The sequence below is a fragment of the Orcinus orca genome, chromosome 1 (assembly GCF_937001465.1).
Source record: "Orcinus orca chromosome 1, mOrcOrc1.1, whole genome shotgun sequence".
Classification (NCBI taxonomy): domain Eukaryota; kingdom Metazoa; phylum Chordata; class Mammalia; order Artiodactyla; family Delphinidae; genus Orcinus; species Orcinus orca.
In genome coordinates this window covers 196,855,838-196,874,425 of record NC_064559.1, presented here as the reverse complement: position 1 = coordinate 196,874,425, position 18,588 = coordinate 196,855,838, and the positions used below count along the sequence as shown (strand labels likewise).

At 38.8% G+C, this 18,588-nt stretch overlaps 1 protein-coding gene across 9 annotated transcripts in view; it reads right to left on the bottom strand.

Moving 5' to 3' along the window:
* Positions 1–3,326: 3,326 nt before the first annotated feature.
* Positions 3,327–18,588, bottom strand: part of HP1BP3 (heterochromatin protein 1 binding protein 3) — a 35,071-nt gene continuing 19,809 nt past the window's right edge. For 7 of the 9 annotated variants that reach the window (XM_033433158.2, XM_033433157.2, XM_004272494.4 and 4 more), the window contains 5 exons: positions 13,569–13,659; positions 8,726–8,885; positions 6,967–7,078; positions 5,607–5,720; positions 3,327–5,108 (listed from right to left, as the gene is read on the bottom strand). In XM_033433158.2, coding sequence (XP_033289049.1) covers positions 4,814–5,108; positions 5,607–5,720; positions 6,967–7,078; positions 8,726–8,885; positions 13,569–13,659 — 772 coding nt within the window. In that variant the 3' untranslated portion in view covers positions 3,327–4,813. Of the gene's footprint in view, positions 5,109–5,606; positions 5,721–6,966; positions 7,079–8,712; positions 8,979–13,568; positions 13,660–18,588 lie in introns of those variants that run through there. The other 2 variants (XM_033433162.2, XM_033433163.2) reach the window with 2 other exon arrangements.

Below are 18,588 nucleotides of genomic sequence, written 5' to 3'. Positions count from 1 at the left end.
CCAAATCCTCTGCACTCTTAAATCCTTTCTTTTCCATGAATAGAACACAGAGTCATTGTGCTGTAAGATAAAGGGAGAATTCAGAAGCCTGAAAAATTGTCAAGGGGAGACAATGGAGCAGAGCAGCTAGAGATGGCTCTGCATTCAGAGTGCCTGGGTTTAATTCTGTCTTTGCCACTTACTGTGTCCTGAGGCAAGTTTCTCAGCCTCACTCTGTGCCTGAGTTTTCCCTTCTGTAAAATGGGAATAATAAACAATGACCATTTCATAGGGTTGCTAGGGTTAAACAAGGCTAATGTATGTACAGAGCCTGTCACATAGAAAAAATTCATTTAGTGTTAGCTATTATTGTCACTATTATTATTTAAGTAATAAGTCAAACTAATAACTACGCTTTGTCAAACATATTCAAGGCCCCCCTAGAGAAAGAACTCTTCTCTAATAAGCAAAGATTTAACAGCAAATGGTGTAAATTCTACATTTACATACAATATCAAGAGTTGCAAGTTGTGTGTGTGTGTGGGGGGGGGCTGAGCTGCAGGCATGTGGGATCTTAGTTCCCAGACCAGGGATCGAACCTGCACCCTTGCAGTGGAAGCGTGGAGTCTTAACGACTGGACCGCCATGGAAGTCCCACGAGTTGCAATTTTTGAGGAAAACAGCTTGGGAACATACCTTTAGAAACCTCCTTTGACATACCTGTTGTTGGCAAAACAAATTAGAAGCAGTTAAAACTAAGCTAATGAATTTAAATAAAGGCAGAAAATTACTCCAACAGAAAAAAAAAAAGCCTTCAAAGTTAAGAATCTTGTGGAAATTATAGAAAGAATACAGTAATAAAGATGGTAGAGGGGCTTCCCTGGTGGTGCAGTGGTTCAGAATCTGCCTGCCAATGCAGGGGACACGGGTTCGAGCCCTGGTCTGGGAAGATCCCACATGCCGCGGAGCAACTAGCCCCGTGAGCCACAATTACTGAGCCTGCGCATCTGGAGCCTGTGCTCCGCAACAAGTGAGGCCATGATAGTGAGAGGCCCGCGCACCGCGATGAGGAGTGGCCTCCGCTTGCCGCAACTAGAGAAAGCCCTCGCACAGAAACAAAGACCCAACACAGCCATAAATAAATAAAAATGAAAAAAAGATAGTAGAGATTAGTTTCTTAAAAAAGGAAAACTCAGCACAGCTGAGGGATGCCGTTTAGCATCTCCTGGCTTCCAAGCACGTGTTCATCAAGGAGTTTCTAAGCCAAGAGCCTCAACAGTTCTAGCTCTTCAGCTTCACCTCTGCAGAACTGAGTGACCATCCGTTTTACCACAGAAATGCAAAGCAACTCTACACGCTGGAAAGTAATGTCAGTCAGAACCCCTGACTGGGGGAAACAATTTAATAATGGTCTTTATCCAATTAAGAATAGACTTTCTCTTCATGGATAAGATTAGAACTTTTGCTTAACCCAAAGAACTGTGATTTATCAGGTTCCAAAGATAAGAAACTTCAACTATAATCCTAAATTTTTGGATTAAGGTTTTAGTTGGCTAAGTACAGCAGTTCACGTGTAAGGCTGGCTTAACCTCTTTCTCCTGACAGATCAGGATGGCAAGGGAATCTCGGCCTGAACAAGAATAACTTCTTAGGTTCTTTAAAGTAGGTATAAGGGGACTTCCCTGGTGGCACAGTGGTTAAGAATCTGCCTGCCAATGCAGGGGACAAGGGTTCGATCCCTGGTCCGGGAAGATCCCACATGCTGCGGAGCAACTAAGCCTGTACACCACAACTACTGAGCCTGTGCTCTAGAACCCGCAAGCCACAACTACTGAGCCCACATGCCACAACTACTGAAGCCCGTGCGCCTAGAGCCCATGCTCCGCAACGAGAAGCCACTGCAATGAGAAGCCCGCACAACACAATGAAGAGTAGCCCCTGCTCACCACAACTAGAGAAAGCCCGTGCACAGCAACGAAGACCCAAAGCAGCCAAAAATAAATAAATTTAAAAAAAAATTAAAAAATAAAGCAGGTGTAAGGATAGGTTAGCAAGCCTATCCTGGGGCTGACAAAATTTTATAAAAGAGCAACAATGGAAAAAACATCAGAGGTATTAGTATATTACCTAGCTCTTGTTTCCAAGTAATTTTCCTGTTAGTTACAGACAATAGACATGACTGGACCAGGTCTCCTTTAGTTAAATCTGCGTGGATGGTTAGGATAGATTTCGGTGTTGAATGCTTTTGTCACATTACTAAGGAAAGGACTCCACCCTTCCTGCAATGGTATATCTCTTCCTTCTCATTTGAGCTTTAAGAAGCCAACAATCTCTCTCCCAGCACTTTGTGAGATTCATTTATCAAAGGCAGTTTGTAGGTGGTTTAAGGACATATGAAACACTGTAGCTGAGCTCACTAAAAGCCACTAACAGAGAGTACTGAAGCCACTGATCCACACGAATAACTGCTGAGTTATCTTTTGCGTTTGCTGTTTTCCTTTCTGTAACATGGAAGTAAAAATTGTGTTCTGCTCCTTGAGAATGGCTGGAAGGGAAATAACCCAAACATCTTTTTGTCTCAACGTCAGGAAGGTGCATGTCTTTGACAAGCTGGGGATTTTCCCTGGAAGAGTGCAACGGCCCTCTTGTCTTTTCCCATGCTGAAAGCAAGGACAGTTTTGTCCTTACCTGAATTCTGTGAATTTAACAGAGTGTCAGGGTAGGAAGGGACCTTAAATGATCTAAGTGTCTCACTCTATGGTGGAGTACCTGATATACAACACAGCCACCAGGTGACCGTTCAGGCCTTCTTTTTAAAATAAAACAATATCATAAAACACAGAAACCAACCAAAATCCTGCCACTTTTGATTCCAGAAGAGTATTCTTAGCACAGGTTCCTAACAACTGTACTATTAAGAATTATTACCTGCTAAATAGCATAACAGAAAATTAGAATTACTTTTAGAATTAGGTCTCTAGGGTTTATCAATTCTTTTGCAGTGCTGTATTTTTCTAGTCCAAGGACATGTGTAGACATTAATCATGAAAAACTGGAATTTATGATCTTGAAAACAAGGACCTTAATAAAATACAAAATGATTTTTAAAAATCTCTTATGCATTAAATAATCAGGTTCAATGTAGTTAGAAACATTTAACATCCATATAAAAATTCAAAAAGCAAATAAACTGGAGCTTGTATTTGAACAGAAAATGGATGGTGGCTAATGCAAGGAGTGGAGTGGCAAAGACTCAAAGTAAGTGCAACACTTACGGCTACTTCAGAGGATAAGGAAAGGCTACTTCCAGGATACTGGAAACTTTTAAATATAAGCTACAGTTCAGCAGCTTTTAAAATTTCATGTTTATTCATATTTTTCAAAATATATGTACATAAAAAAAGGAAGATTTACAACAGGAAAGATTGCCTTACATGCAACACAAATTCCAATAAACTCATGATGGGATCATACATTGATTATGGATCTAATTCAAGCCAATCTTCTCAAGTCCAATTCCCAGCCACATTTCAGGCTGCAGATGGGATCCCAGGAGACAATGCAAATGGAATGAATTAAACAAACATCTTTCGCCTCTGGCAGCACTCAAGGGGCCAGAAGATGTACACCAAAAAGTTTAAGACAATTAAAATGTCAAGTGCCACAGGGAAGATAAATGATAACCAGAAATCAATATTTCTTAGAAAGCTAGTGCTATTTAACACAACTTCACAATACTAAAACAAATACAAATAAGAAAGGGTTAGGTAGTCGGGCTTCATTTGTTTTTTCTTTTCTCTTTTTAAGTAACTCAAAAAGGAAGCCACTTGCTTGTTATCAAAAGTGCTATGGAAAGAAAGGAGGGGAAAAAACCCACAGTTTATTTTAGCAAATTGTATGTTTTTCCACTTAACAATTCTACATTAGTAATGGTATAACTCTCCAATATTTCCTTATAAAAAAGGCAAAGAGGAAGTGACAACTTATGCTCCAAATATTAAAAAATATATTTAAACATTTGATCAAGAAGATTTTATATGTTTTGATTTTTGGTAACACAGGTGACGCAAATTCAGTATGTTCCTATATTTCCCCTTCCGTCAAAAAACAAGTGGTGGAGAGATCTTGTGCTTGCTTTTGAGGGAATGCAATGCCCAGGGGTCAATGAAAAATACCTAGGAATTGATCAATGTGAAAAGGGGCCCAAAGGAGTCGTGCACCTTCAGAATTGAATGAGATCATAATGTTTTTGGCCTATTTCCAAAGCTAAGACATCTCTGTGTTTACAGTTGGAGAGAAGGGGCTAGTGGAGTGGTTTTATAAATAAGATTAGTTATTATAGCTATAACTGAAGTCTCCAGGCAGGAGGCGTTATGATTCAGTCAGTGCTATACTGCCTCCTTTTTACTTCCAGCACCTGACTAGCATCCCATTCTTGATGCTTTCTAACAAATATAAAAATCTTCGCAACCGTTTAGATAAAACTGGAAGAAAAAAAAAAAAAAAAAAAGCCAAAGCTGACCATAAAAAAAGAAAGAGGCTTGGGGTGGGGGGAGAAAAAAGGACAAGTATAGATTATACAGTTCAGGGAAGTCCAGAATTATCACAGAAATTAAAATGACTGGGAGGGAGGGTGCGGGGGGAGGGGCAGGCACCAAGAAGAGCACCTAAAGCTAACAAATGGCTAAACTGGTTTATTTATATTCCCTCCCCATAATGTTCATAGGGGAGGAAAAAAATGTAATTTTAACAGCATCGAACTAAAACAAATGCACACTGACCTTAGAAAATAAGATTTTGAATTTCATCATGATACCCTTTTTTCCTATAAAATTTACTTTTTTGCTTTGAAAGATTTCTTCATGGTGGATTTGCCCTTGCCAGGCAATTTCACTTCCTTTCTCACACTGGCTGCAGGCTTCTTTGAAGAGCTACCACTAGGTTTTTTGATGACTGGGGGTGAGGGTCTGGCTTTCTTGGCAGGAGTTTTGGCCTTAGGAGGGGCTTTCTTGGGCAGGGGCCTAGCTTTCCCTCGCTGGGCAGCTGGGACTTTAGGTGCAGGCTTGGACCCTCTCTGCTTCATGGATGCAGCCTTCCCTGGCGACTTGGCTGGGGTTTTCTTCTGCAACCTGTGAGAACCAAAGAGCAAAGGCAATTACTTAGTACTTGAAAGATTCACTTCACCAGGATGACCAGATACTTTGCCAAAAAAGAAATAGCAAAGGTAGAAGTCACCTAGGTTAAGAAGAGGAATGTGGGTTATTACTTTTTACCTAAAGGCTTTACTAAAATTGTATAGAAACTCAACCAATTCCTGAAGTCTACACATAATTCCATGTTTTTCCTAGAAAAATATGGAATTCTTTTTCTTCAAATAACCAAACTATGGACAGACACACACACACACACACACACACACACACACACACACACACAGGTTTGAGCAAAGAGTTATTACATATTCACAGTGTTTCACAAGTTTAGAGCCTCTAAATGCTCAAGAACAAGACAAATTCAAATGTTACACAAAGAATCTGAGAAGGATCCTGAACTGTCAACACACTTTTCACAGCCTCTCCTAGTGCGGTCATTTTCAGCTCTAAGAAGGGTTTTCCACACGTCCCCACCTTCTCTTAGGTGGTGGCTCTTCATCCTCAGAGTCCTCCTCTGATGACTCATCTTCATCTTCATCCTCATCTTTAGAATCATCTGGCTCTTTCTTTGGAAACAGAACTCCTGGGCTAGTAAGAAAAAAAAAAGTAAAGAGAAGTCCCATCAGGACAAGGAAAAGAATGTGAACCTAGATATGCTCTTCCCTGAACATAACCCACTTCCTCCCACCCTCCCCAATTATGTCAAGTTAGGTTACAAATATCAGGTACAATTTAACCTATTTTGAACAAACATATGAAGTTATGACAAATCTATAAAAGTCCCAGACCATACCTCATTCCCTTCCTCCCTCCATTTAATAAAACTGATACTTCCATCATTTATTTAGTAAACAATTATTTAAGCTCCTGACATGTGTTTGGCACTGTTATCAGCCACTGAATATATAGCAGTGAATGGTCTATACAGCGGTGAACAGCCTACACAGCAGTATATATTTTCTGCCTTTATGATACTGGCAAAAGACCTCAAAAGTGTCATAAAGCCTGAATCTCTTCAAAGTGTTTGAGAAACTCAGCAAGGATATTCTAAATTTTCTTTGTCCTTAATGGTAGAAAACTTGATCCCACTGATTAATAAGTCCTTAAATTATAACACTGTATGTGCATGATTTTAAGAATATTTAAACATTTGAAAAACTCAAATAATACACATTCAATCAAGTAACACTTATGTTTATGCACAAAGAACAACGTAAGCAAGCTACACTACACTGCTGAAACAGGTTTCAGTGGTACATGTCATGGCACTTTATTAGAAACGAAAGTGTAAGAAGGTGAAAGCATGGGTACGCAGAAAAATGCTTGGTCCATAGGAGGTGCTCAATACATTTTTTTTGGTTAAATGAATAAATATGTATAAGAGACAAGTTTTCAAACAAACAGCCTTGTCTCTATAGTATGAAGAGGCAGATTAGGATTCTTAGAAGTAGCCAGTGCTCTCCCTACTTGGTGCTGGACCATTAAAACATACATAATCCTCTAATAATCTTCCTGTCATTACCATGTACTTTATTCTTTATTAGAAGGAATGAACATCTAAATGACTGGCCAAGAATCTCAAAGAAAATTCAACGCTTGATTTCAGGAATACGCGCCTAACAGTAAGTTCCAGCAGGATAGCCCCAATCCCCCTATTCTTATATGAAAACCTTCAGCTCTAAAACAATACTGCCTTAAGTAGTCTTTATTTTCAAGTATATTCAGTTCAGTATAACAACAATAAGGGCAAAATAAGTTAAGCCAAACCTGTAATCTGGAGTCAGATTTTAAATTTGCAATGACCAATACTTCACATTATGGGCTAGGTGCTTACCTGGGGTAATAGGGAAAACAGAGCTGGAAGGTGCCACTGAATCCTTTACCAGAGATCTGTTCCATCCACCCATTCTTTTCGCATCTCTGTAGGGTTTTCTTCAGCAAATGCACTGAACAATAAATTCAGAAATGAAGAAAGTACTTATTTATTCAGATTTGATAATTCCCTCAACCACAATCAGTTATACATCAATTTATTGTCCTGACATGTGCTAAGTGAATCCCTTGTGGTCATAGGGATTTTTAACTAATTCACTAAATTAAGTGTCCATAAATTTGGAAAGAGTTAAATTATGATGGGAAGAGACTTTACAGACCATTGTGTCAAATTCCTCATTGCACAGAAAGTGGAATAGTAGCCAAGGGTGGCTAATGACTTGCCCTACAGTCATACATAAATGGTTAATAGCCAACTTAAAACTCAATCTCTCATTTCTATTCATTCGAACATCTACTGAGTGCCTGTAAGTACTGATAAGCATTTAGAAGGATATCTATAAAGAGAAAACCAATTTCTCAAGAATCAGCAAACAGTAACAAAACACTATCATGGCTCCCAAAGGCCTCACCAGTTCTCATCTTTCATATAAAAACACATAAAAAATACACTTTACTGTGATTCAGTGTCCAAATAAATAGCTGCCACAATTATTAGTGACACTGAAAAGGTTAATAACCAAATTCATCTTCTAACACTTGGTCAAAAGAGAAAACCACAGAATAATCTACAGGGACAATATGCACAATTAAACACAGTATATATCTTAAGTAAAGAAAGAGAAAAAACAGCCATACAAGGGCTTCCCTGGTGCCGCAGTGGTTAAGAATCCACCTGCCAATGCAGGGGACACAGGTTTGAGTCCTGGTCCAGGAAGATCCCACATGCCGTGGAGCAACTAAGCCCGTGCACCACACCACCACAACTACTAAGCCTGTGCTCTAGAGCCCGCGAGCCACAACTACTGAAGCCCGCACGCTTAGAGCCCATGCCCCGCAACGAGAGAAGTCACCGCAATGAGAAGCCCATGCACCGCAACCAAGAGCAGCCGCTGCTCGCTGCAACTAGAGAAAGCCTGCGTGCAGCAACAAAGACCCAATGTAGCCAGAAATAAATAAATTTATTAAAAAAAAAGACTTCAAAATTAGCTTTTCATCTAAAACAATATATTCTAGTTTGTATTTTCTGTTACTTAATTTTCATATTCCTCACCCTACATCATTGTGCCTACTCTCACAGTTCACTGAGAAAATATACACTCTCACTAATCTGTATGTGATAATGCTGCTACGGCAAGGTTTCTAATCTCAAATCACCACCTGACAGGGTAAATATACTTTACTGAAAAAAAGTATTTTCTGTTTAGGGCTTAAGTCAATAAGAAATAACCTAAGTGGTAAGTATTTTAAAACAATGGCTTGGTTTCAGGGTGATATTAGATGTTCTGGTAAACATTCAGAAGTAGGTGAAAACATACTATACTTGAGAGGTGTTTCGAACCTAGAAATTTGTCTCTATTATAATAAAAATAAATATCAGAAAAATATAGCAAAGTAAAATCAAATTCTGATCCTCAGCAGACACTAAATCAAGGATAAGTCTTGATTCTTTTTTGGTAAATAACAAAGTTTGTAAAGTTGTTCCCTCTTGGTTTTCAGTCAGTAGTTAGTGCTTTTTCATTAACAGCATGATCTCTAGGGATCCTTTCACAAGACAATCCCCTGGTTCCCCGTTAAATGTGCTCACCCCTGAGTCTTACTTTGATAGTTAGAATTGGTCCCTGGGTGGTTCTCCAGGACATACTTCTTCAGAGCAGTGGTGGAGCAGGTCTTCGGCTCATTCATGGCAGCAATTGCAGACAAGATGGCATATTCCATCAGGCTTCCACCAAGCAGGGGTTTCTCCCCTGATTTCTTCAGCTGTTTTCCAAGGAGGAAGAGAAAAGCATCAAGACAACACTCTCCCAAAGCAGGTCAAGACAAGACTCCTCTGCACCAGGTGGGTCGGAGTTCCTGCATTAGCACAGATATGTTTTACAATAAATTGTCAGGTTAGGGACTTTCTCTTCCCACTCTTCAGGTATGCAACCTAACTGAGGAGTCCCAACCCTCCTAGGGATATTTTCTCCTTCTATCCACCCCTCCATCCAACTGAAAATAGCAAAAGCCAACCTAACCCAAAGAGAGTGACAGCTCTACTCCAATAAGGAGGTTAACTTGTTATGACCCCAATAAATTAACACTTTTGAGAATACTTCCTTTTTTCTGAATCTGAAAAATGGAGTATTTATAAAAATAATAAATAGCCTTTTTAATCCTGTAAGGAAAATGGCAACGGAAAAGTTTGATAAATATTTAGGGTATCATACAAAAGAAAATTATATAACATACTTCAAGGACAAAAGTCTGGGGAACAAAGGTTAGCACCAATAAGCAAAAAGGTTAAAGGACAAACTGAGGTATGGTCTACAATAGTGAGTCTCAAAAGAAAGGTCCACAAACCCCCTGGGGTTCCTGAGATCCCTTCAGAGGACCTGCAAGGTTAAAACTATTTTCATAATAATACTAAGATATGATTTGCCTTTTTCACTGTGATGACATTTGCACTAATGGTGGAAAAACAATGATGGGTAAAACCGCTGCTACCTGTGGAGGCACAGAAATGTACCAGTATTTACTGCATTCTTTACTGCTATACGCTTATGGTTAAAAGAAAAAAAAAAACCAAAAAAAACCCAGTTTCACTTAGGAATGTCCTTGATATAAAAATGATTTTATTAAATCTCAACTCCAATGCATGTTTTTTTGATACTTTGATGGGGCAAAGTGAGAAGAATTTATAAAGCATGTCAGCTGCATCTGGAGGGATGGTGGTAGTCTCAAGGAAAAGCACCTAGTGACTGAGTTGTGAGCTGAATTTTTCATGGAATATCCTTTTTATTTGAAGGAACAATTAACAGATAAACTATGGTTAATCAGACTTGGGTATCTGGTAGTCATTTTCTTGAAAATGAATTAAGTGAGCCCGTCATATCAAGGAAAACAACTAAGAGTATTTGTTGCCAATGATAAGTTCAACTTTTCAAGGGAGAATTTAAATTGTGGAAAACTTGTATCTACCACCATGAGCACAATAATTTCCCAATACTTCAACGTTGTTCTGATGAGATCAGTGGGTGATATTAATGAACATGATTTTTGTTACTGTTGGATGAAATGTGCCAATATTTTAAAAACTGCATAATTCAATGAACTACTATTCTTCAAATGACCAAGTTATAAAATTATGGTTAAAAGATACACTCAAAGTTCAAGACAGACCAAAGGATTTTAAGGTAACAGAGTACAACAAGTTCATTGATAAGGTTTCAGGTTCCACATGGCACCTTTAACATACTTTAATACCACAAAATCAATGAATGTAATATCATATTAACAGAATAAAGGACAAAAGCCATATGATCATCTCAAGAGTTTTAGAAAAGGCATTTGACAAATCCAACAGCCATTCATAATAAACTTCCAACAAACCAGTAACGGAAGAGAACTTTCTCAATCTGATGATAGGCATCTATGAAAAACCCCCAGTTTTAACGGTGAAAGAATGAATGTTTTCCCTTTAAGATGGGTAAAAAGACGAAGACATCTACTCTCATCACTGCACTGGAGGTTCTATCCAGTGCAATCAGGCATGGAGGGAAAAAAAAAAAAAAAAAGACATCCAGATTGGAAAGGAAGAAGTAAAATGGTCTATTTGCAGATGACATTATCCTGTATGTAGAAAATTCTAGGGAATCCACCCCAAAATCCCAAGGAACCTACAAAAAAACTCTAGAACTGGGCTTCCCTGGTGGCACAGTGGTTAAGAATCTGCCTGCTAATGCAGGGGACACGGGTTCGAGCCCTGGTCCAGGAGGATCCCACATGCCACGGAGCAACTAAGCCCGTGCACCACAACTACTGAAGCCCGTGCGCCTAGAGCCCGTGCTCCACAACAAGAGAAGCCACCCCAATGAGAAGCCTGTGCACCACAAAGAGGAGTAGCCCCCGCTCACCATAACTAGAGAAAGTCCGCATGCAGCAATGAAGCCGCAAAGCAGTCAAAAATAAAATAAAAGTTAAAAAAAAATTTATAGAAAAAAACACTCTAGAACTAGTAAATGAGTTCAGCAAGTCGCAGGATACAAGATCAAAAGACAAACCAACTGTATTTCTATAGGCTAGCAATGAGCAATCTGAAAATGAAAATTCCATTCACAATAGCATGGAAAAAGAGTAAAATATTTAGGAATAAATTTAACAAAAGAAATATAAGAACTGTACACTGAAAACTACAAAACACTGCTGAGAGAAGTTAAAGATCTAAATAAATGAAGAGACAGTGAATGTCCATGGATAGGAAAACTCAACATTGTAAAGACAGTGATTCTTCCCAAATGGATCTATAGGCTCAATGCAATCTCTACCAAAATCCTAGCTGGAGTTTTTGTGAAAATTGACAAGTGAATCCTAAAATTCACACGGAAATGCACAAGATCCAGAATAGTCAAAATACTTTTGAAAAAGAAAAAGTCGAGGACTAATATTTCCCAACTTCAAAACTTACTACAAAGCTACAGTCATCAAGACAGTGTGATCGTGGCATGAGGATTCACATACAGATCAATGGAACAGAACTGAATCCAGAAATAAACCCTTACACTCATGGTCAATTAAGTTTTGATAAAGGTACGAAGGCAATTCAGTGAGAAAGGGACAGTCTTTTCAATAAATGGTTTTGGGACAATTGGATGTCCACATGCAAAAACATGAATTTATAACCCCTACCTCACACCACAAACAAAACAACTCAAAACGAATCACAGACCTAAATGTAAGAGCTAAAGCCATAAAACTCTTAAAAGAAATATAGGAGTAAATCTTCCTGATCTTAAGCTAGGCAATAATTTATTAGATATGTCACCAATAATACAAGCAATTAAAAAAAATGATAAACTGGACTTCATCAAAATTAAACACTTGTGCTTCAAAAGGCACCATTAAGAAAGTGAAAGCATGGGTTTAGGAGAAAATATTTGCAAATCGTATATCTGATAAGGAACTTGTATCTAGTTATATAACTCATAACTCAATAATAAAACAAATAGCTCAATTTTAAAAATAGACCAAGGATCTGAATAGACATTTACCGAAGAAGATAAATAAATGTCCATTAAGCACATGAAAAAATGGTCAACATCAGCAGTCTTAGGGGAATGCCAAACAAAACCATGAGACACCACTTTGTATTCACTAGTATGGCTATAATTTAAAAAAGACAATAAACGTGTTGGCAAAGATAAGGAGAAACTGGAACCCTTACACATACATTGTTGGTGGGAATGCAAAATGATGCAGCCACTTGGGCAGTTTCTTAAAACAAATTTACCATATAGTCCAGGCAGTCCACACTCCTACTTATATACCCGAGGGAAATAAAAATGTATATCCGCACAAAGAATTGGACATAAATGTTCACAGGCAACATTAACCATAATAGCTAAAAAGTGGAAATAACCCAACTTGTGAATGGATAAACGAAGTGTGTCAGATCCATACAGTGGAATACTATTTGGCAATAAAAGGAATGAAAGTACTGGTTCATGCTGCAACATGGATAAACCTAAAAAAACATTATGCTAAGTGAAAGACGTCAGACACAAAAGACCACATAATGTATGATTTTATCTACATGAAATATGCAAAAAGGCAAATCTATACAGAGAAAAAATAGATCAACAGGTTGGATGGGGATGGGAACAGGGAGTGATGCAAACGGGCCCAAGAGATCTTTTTTGCGTGATGGAAATGCTCTAAAATTGGACGGTGGTGATGGTTATACAACACTGTAAATTTACTAAGAATCACTGAATTATACATTGTAACATAAAATGATTGTATCTTATGGTGTATAAATCATACTTCATTAAAGCTATTACAAAATACTTTCATTTGTTGAGTTTTGGTATATACTATCAACGAATAGTATCAACCTCTACCTGAAAATTATCTTAAAATACTCCACATTTATCTAACTGTACTCCTGTGTGAGCTGGATTTTCTTCATAGATGTAACCCAGAATATATTAAAACAGATACCAGCTGTCTTCTATTAAGCTAGACAGTAAAGACTTGTAAAGATATAATAGATAGTAACCCTCTTCTCATTAAAATTTTTTTTATTCTGGGAAATACAGGGTTTTTTTTGGTCGTGCCATGTGGCATATGCAGAATCTTAGTTCCCTGACCAGGGATCAAACCCGTATCCCCTGCATTGGGAGCACAGAGGCTTAACCACTGGACCTCCAGGGAAGTCCCATGGGAAATACAGTTTTCATAAAAAGTGTTATTTATGTTACATGCAATGGGTTTATTATTGTTTTAATGAATTAATATTTAAAATTTTCCTCAGTTGTAATTTCTAATATGGTAAATATTGATATGTACAACCCACATAAACAAAACCTCTTGGGGCCCTCAATACATTTTTGGAGTATAAGGAGGTCCTGAAACCACAACTTTTGAGAACTACTTCTCTACAACCAAGCCTTTTTAGCCTCTAACCTGGAATGTCCCAGAAGCACCTTTGCCAGTTATTTGTTCTAACTGGCCTCTCTCTACTGCTCTCTGCAGAGCATTCTTCAACAGCTGAGGCCTGCAGAGAAAACATAAAATAACAATAAATATATTAATGAAGGTAAGATTTGAAGAAAACAGAACCAGGGTTATTCTAAAGAACTAAAGTTCTGATTCCTATTATATGTGTAGTACTTTGTTAAAACAGTGAAGTAATAAATTGTTGGCACCCTTAATAAGTGGTATTTCTTTTTTCTTCAAGCAAAGAAGCTAAGTCATTACCTGTACATACAGAACCATGAACCATACAGAACCAATTTCCAACTTGCCAGGGCACCCCAAAAGCCTCTTTTTTACCATCAGACTACAATAGCAACCAAACTTTGTAATCAAGCAAAGAATGGATATCTTTAAAGTCCCATCTAATTCTGATATTCTCTGCTGCAAAATTCCTGATTTTTTTAAAAGTATATACACATTAACAAAAAATGGAGTTGTTTCTTACAAACCGGTATCTAAGGTCAGCCTAATAAAACACATTCCATGAGAAAGAAAATAGGTTGTTTTTAACATAGTATCTCTGCCTTAAGAGGGTTGTATTAAAAAAAGCAAAAACAGAAACAAAAAACTAGGTCATCAAAACCAAATGGCAAAAAAAAAAAAAAAAAAAAAAAAAAAAAACCAAATGGCAGGCAAGAAGAAATTGAATATCATTAAAAACATAAGAACAGGAATTCCCTGGTGGTCCAGTGGTAAAGAATTCGCCTTCCAATGCAGGGGATGCAGGTTTGATCCCTGGTCCAGGAACTAAGATCCCACATGCCACAACTAAGCCCAGGTGCCACAACTACTGAGCTTGTGCGCCTCAATGAGAGAGCCCGCGTGCCGCAAACTTCAGAGTCCACAGGCTCTGGAGCCTGCGCGCCACGCTAGAGAGAGAAAACCTGCACATCACTACTAGAGAGAAGCCCGTGTGCTGCAACCAAGGCCCGACACAGCCAAAAAAAATAAAATAAAATATTAAAACAAAAACAAAACAGAAACACGTAAGAACAAAGTGTTGAGGCAAGAGCTGCTCTGTCAAGGAGCAATGGTCTGAACGGTGGGTGAAGAATGTCAGGTGCAGGGAGAAATCAATCAAGTTGACTTAGGGCTTAAAGGGGTCTGTGGTATGGAACAAGACAAAATGGAAAGCTATACACTCAGGCCAACAACAGGACATCTGAAGAAAGGGTTAATCGTAACCCAAAAGTTAAGAGATGTGTTTTGCCACACCTCCCCAGAATTACTAGAATAGCACCCAAGGAGCAGAAAATCATGAGACTTCTTTGAAACTTATTACTTGATAAGTTAAGTTGAAAAGATTAACAACTTGGCAGCCCGATGAGGGCCAAACTATTACCACTTGAGGTGTTTGGAGAAGAAATTTTGAATCTTTTCTCCAACCACTAAACATTACAGCCTGAGCTGACACTTGGGGTAGAAGGGTGGAGGGGATCCCCTGTTCTAACAGGATGCTAAAGAGCAGAAACCATGCTGACACTCCAAACGAAGAAACTCCCTCTCCACCAAATCCAAGTATTTCTAAGCCAGTGCTATTCCATTCGGGACAAATATGATTTACGCCATAACCCAAAACCCACTCAAAGTCATTCACCCCACAAGTATTTACTGAGTATTTATTATGATTATGCAGGAATAAACACTTAGATCTAGTCACTAAACTCAAGGAATTTAAGAGATGATGAATACATAATAATTATGGTAGAGAATAATAAGGTTCAGGGTTGAAGTATGTGCATAGAGCTTTGGGAACACAATTGAAGGAATGATTTAACTGTCAAACAATTTTACTGTTAGTTGCTCTGTAAGTTAGATTCCAATGGAGGATCATACAGCTTAAGTTAAACACTGAAACCCTAGTCTCTTGTATCAAATTAAACAACTAATCTGAGAAGAATCTTCTTTTTTTTTTTTTTTTTTTTTGGCCATGCCGCAATGCTTGCGGGATCCTAGTTCCTCGACCAGGGATGGAACCCAGGCCGTTGGCAGTGAAAGCTTGGAGTCTTAACCACTGGACCGCCAGGGAATTCCCTGAGAAGAGTCTTCTTAACGAAGGTTCAAATGCTTCCGGAATGAGTTATCAGTTAAATCGGTTCCCTTAACATTTTTGTTTTCTCGGCAATACCAGTCATTACCTTAGCATACACCTTATCCTGGGCCTTTAGAAATCTCACAGTTCTATCACTCACTCCTACCTTCAGGTAAAACCACACTTACCAAGTGCTTCAAAGCTTCTCAGGTTGGCCCTTTCTCTCTCATCACTGTTATAACCTTAGTACAAGCCACCATGGTCTCCCTTCTGGGCACTGTGCTGCTGTTTTCATAGTGCACACCACTATTAGGTCAATAAGCCTATAAAGGCCTCCTTTAATGTGTGACTCAGTTGATCAGGTGTCAGGTCTTAATGCTTCCACCCAGCTTTAAAGCTTTCCATGGCCTGGTGCCAGCCCTTGTTAGTCTAGATCCAGGCAGGCTTCTTTCTGTTCCGCAAAAAGAATGCCAACTCCTGCCTCTGAAACTTTTTCACGAAGCTCCTTTAAGATGCCTTCTCCACTCTATCATCACATCTAAATTCTACACATTCTCTAGACCCATCTCAATGGGATGGGACCCGACTGGATCCTCACCTTGATTGGATGGGGCCCAATCAATCCCCATCTTTTTAACTCACTGCTAACTCCCAAGCACAATTCCTTTTTCTGAAAACTTCTAGTCTGTATCACACCATTCTGTACCTATGACGGTGCTAACTAGGTGCTGCTGTAAATGTTTTACACGTATGGAATAAGCAAGAGAATACAACAACCCCAAGAAACAGGTACTACTATTGCCCATACTTTACTGAATGGGAAAAGTTAAGTGACAGAAAAATTAAGTCATTTCTGCCAGGTCACATAGCCAGGCCGTGGGAGAACCAGGTTATAAACTTGAGCAGTCTGATTCCAGATTTTGCATTTTTACTTACTATGCTAGGTAGGCCTGCACTTTCCAATATAAGACAGCCCTGGACAGTGGAAAAAGCAAGAGGTTATAATGGAAAAATGAAATAAAGTTCTGCTTTCACCAGTGAATAGCCAAGTAACCCAGGGTAAGATTTTTATCAGCAAAATTGAGGAATACCTATTTTTAAGTCTATTTTGAGAATTACAGAAAACAATGCAAAATAAAATGTTTTTAAAAGCCCTATACAAATTTATTTTATACAATTTGTTTATTATAACACATTTATAACAAATTTTTCTATTTATTGTAACAAGTTTTTCTTTTTAAAAATAAGATGAATAGGCCAGTTTAATTAGAAAGCAGGGAATAGTGAGTGATTGTTGGTGGCTATGTTTTTCAACTGCGGAGAAAGTCTGCACAGAGAGAGAGAAAAACGAAAGCAATGCACAAAGCGAATGGAAGGTAAGGGAGGGAGTGGCAGGAATCTAAGAGTTACATCAATCTGTTAGAAACGCATGGACAGAATTAAGAAGATCAAAAGACTCTTGAAATTACTTAGAGTTTAAACTGTTAAGAAATTAAGGGATCTCCAGAGAAATTACTATGTTTAGAGAAAAGTATGGGGGTAAAACTGCATCTTGGGCTATGCTCATATTTTGGTATGCGCAGAAAGAGAAAAATCAAGAGAATACGATGAAGTTACACCACACACAAGGGTCAGACATTAAAATTTGATTTCTAATGTCATATGACAGCATTACCTTTGAGAGCACCTTCTTAGAGGCCAACCCAAAGCCTACGTAAAGCCAACATACCCCATTTTTCTCTAGGGTTGCAAAAAACATTGTTAATAAAGGAGGTGACTTGCATGTTATATAAAAACACTGTCTTTAAACATTAGAAGCATATTTAGTATGGTGTGATGCTCATACCATGAGAACCACGTTGGAATTGAGACTCACTAATAATACTAACATTAGATGAGTTATTATTACACGCCAGGCACTGTTATTTATTTATTTGGCCGTGCCGGGTCTTAGTTGTGGCACATGGGATTTTTGTTGTGGCATGCAGGATCTTTTTTTTTTTTAAGCTGTGGCATGTGGACTCTTTAGCTGCAGCAGCATTCGGGATCTAGTTCCCAGACCAGGGATCGAGTTCCGGCCCCCTGCACTGGGAGCGCAGTCTTCACTACTGGACCACCAGGGAAGTCTCAGGCACTGTTCTAAGTGCTTAACACATACTAAGGTTCCTAACAACTCTATGACTTATACACTGTTTATCAATGAGGAAACCAAGACACAAAGAGATAACTCATTCAGAGATATAAAGCCAGAAATGACAGACTCAGGATTTAAACATAAGGGTCGGGTTCCAAGGTCTGTGCTCTTTACCACAATGCTCTACAGCCTCCAGTGTACGGTAGGAGAAATTCATGTCTCATCTCATATGCTCCAGGGCAAAAGTTCCTTGAGTGAAATGGCCAGGTGAAGTGCCCATATTAGTTCACTCATTCAACTAATATTTACTGAGCATGTACTGTGTGCTAGGCTTGGGAAAAACAGAAGTGAACAATATAAAAATCTGCCATTTTGGGCTTCCCTGGTGGTGCAGTGGTTGAGAGTCCGCCTGACGATGCAGGGGACACGGGTTCGTGCCCCGGTCCAGGAAGATCCTACATGCCGCAGAGCAGCTGGGCCCGTGAGCCATGGCTGCTGAGCCTGCGTGACCGGAGCCTATGCTCCGCAACGGGAGAGGCCACAACAGCGAGAGGCCCGCGTACCGCAAAAAAACAAAAAACCAAAAAAACACAACTGCCATTTTAATGGGATAAACAGGTAATTTTAAAAAAGGCAAATAAAATACACATTATGTTAGAATATGATGAGTGCTATGGAGAAAAATAAGGCAGAGAAATAGAATTCTGCACGCTGGGAGAGGAGGGAAAGGTTGCAAATGTAAGTTAAATGGTCCTATCAACCAAATGCAATGAGTGGACCAT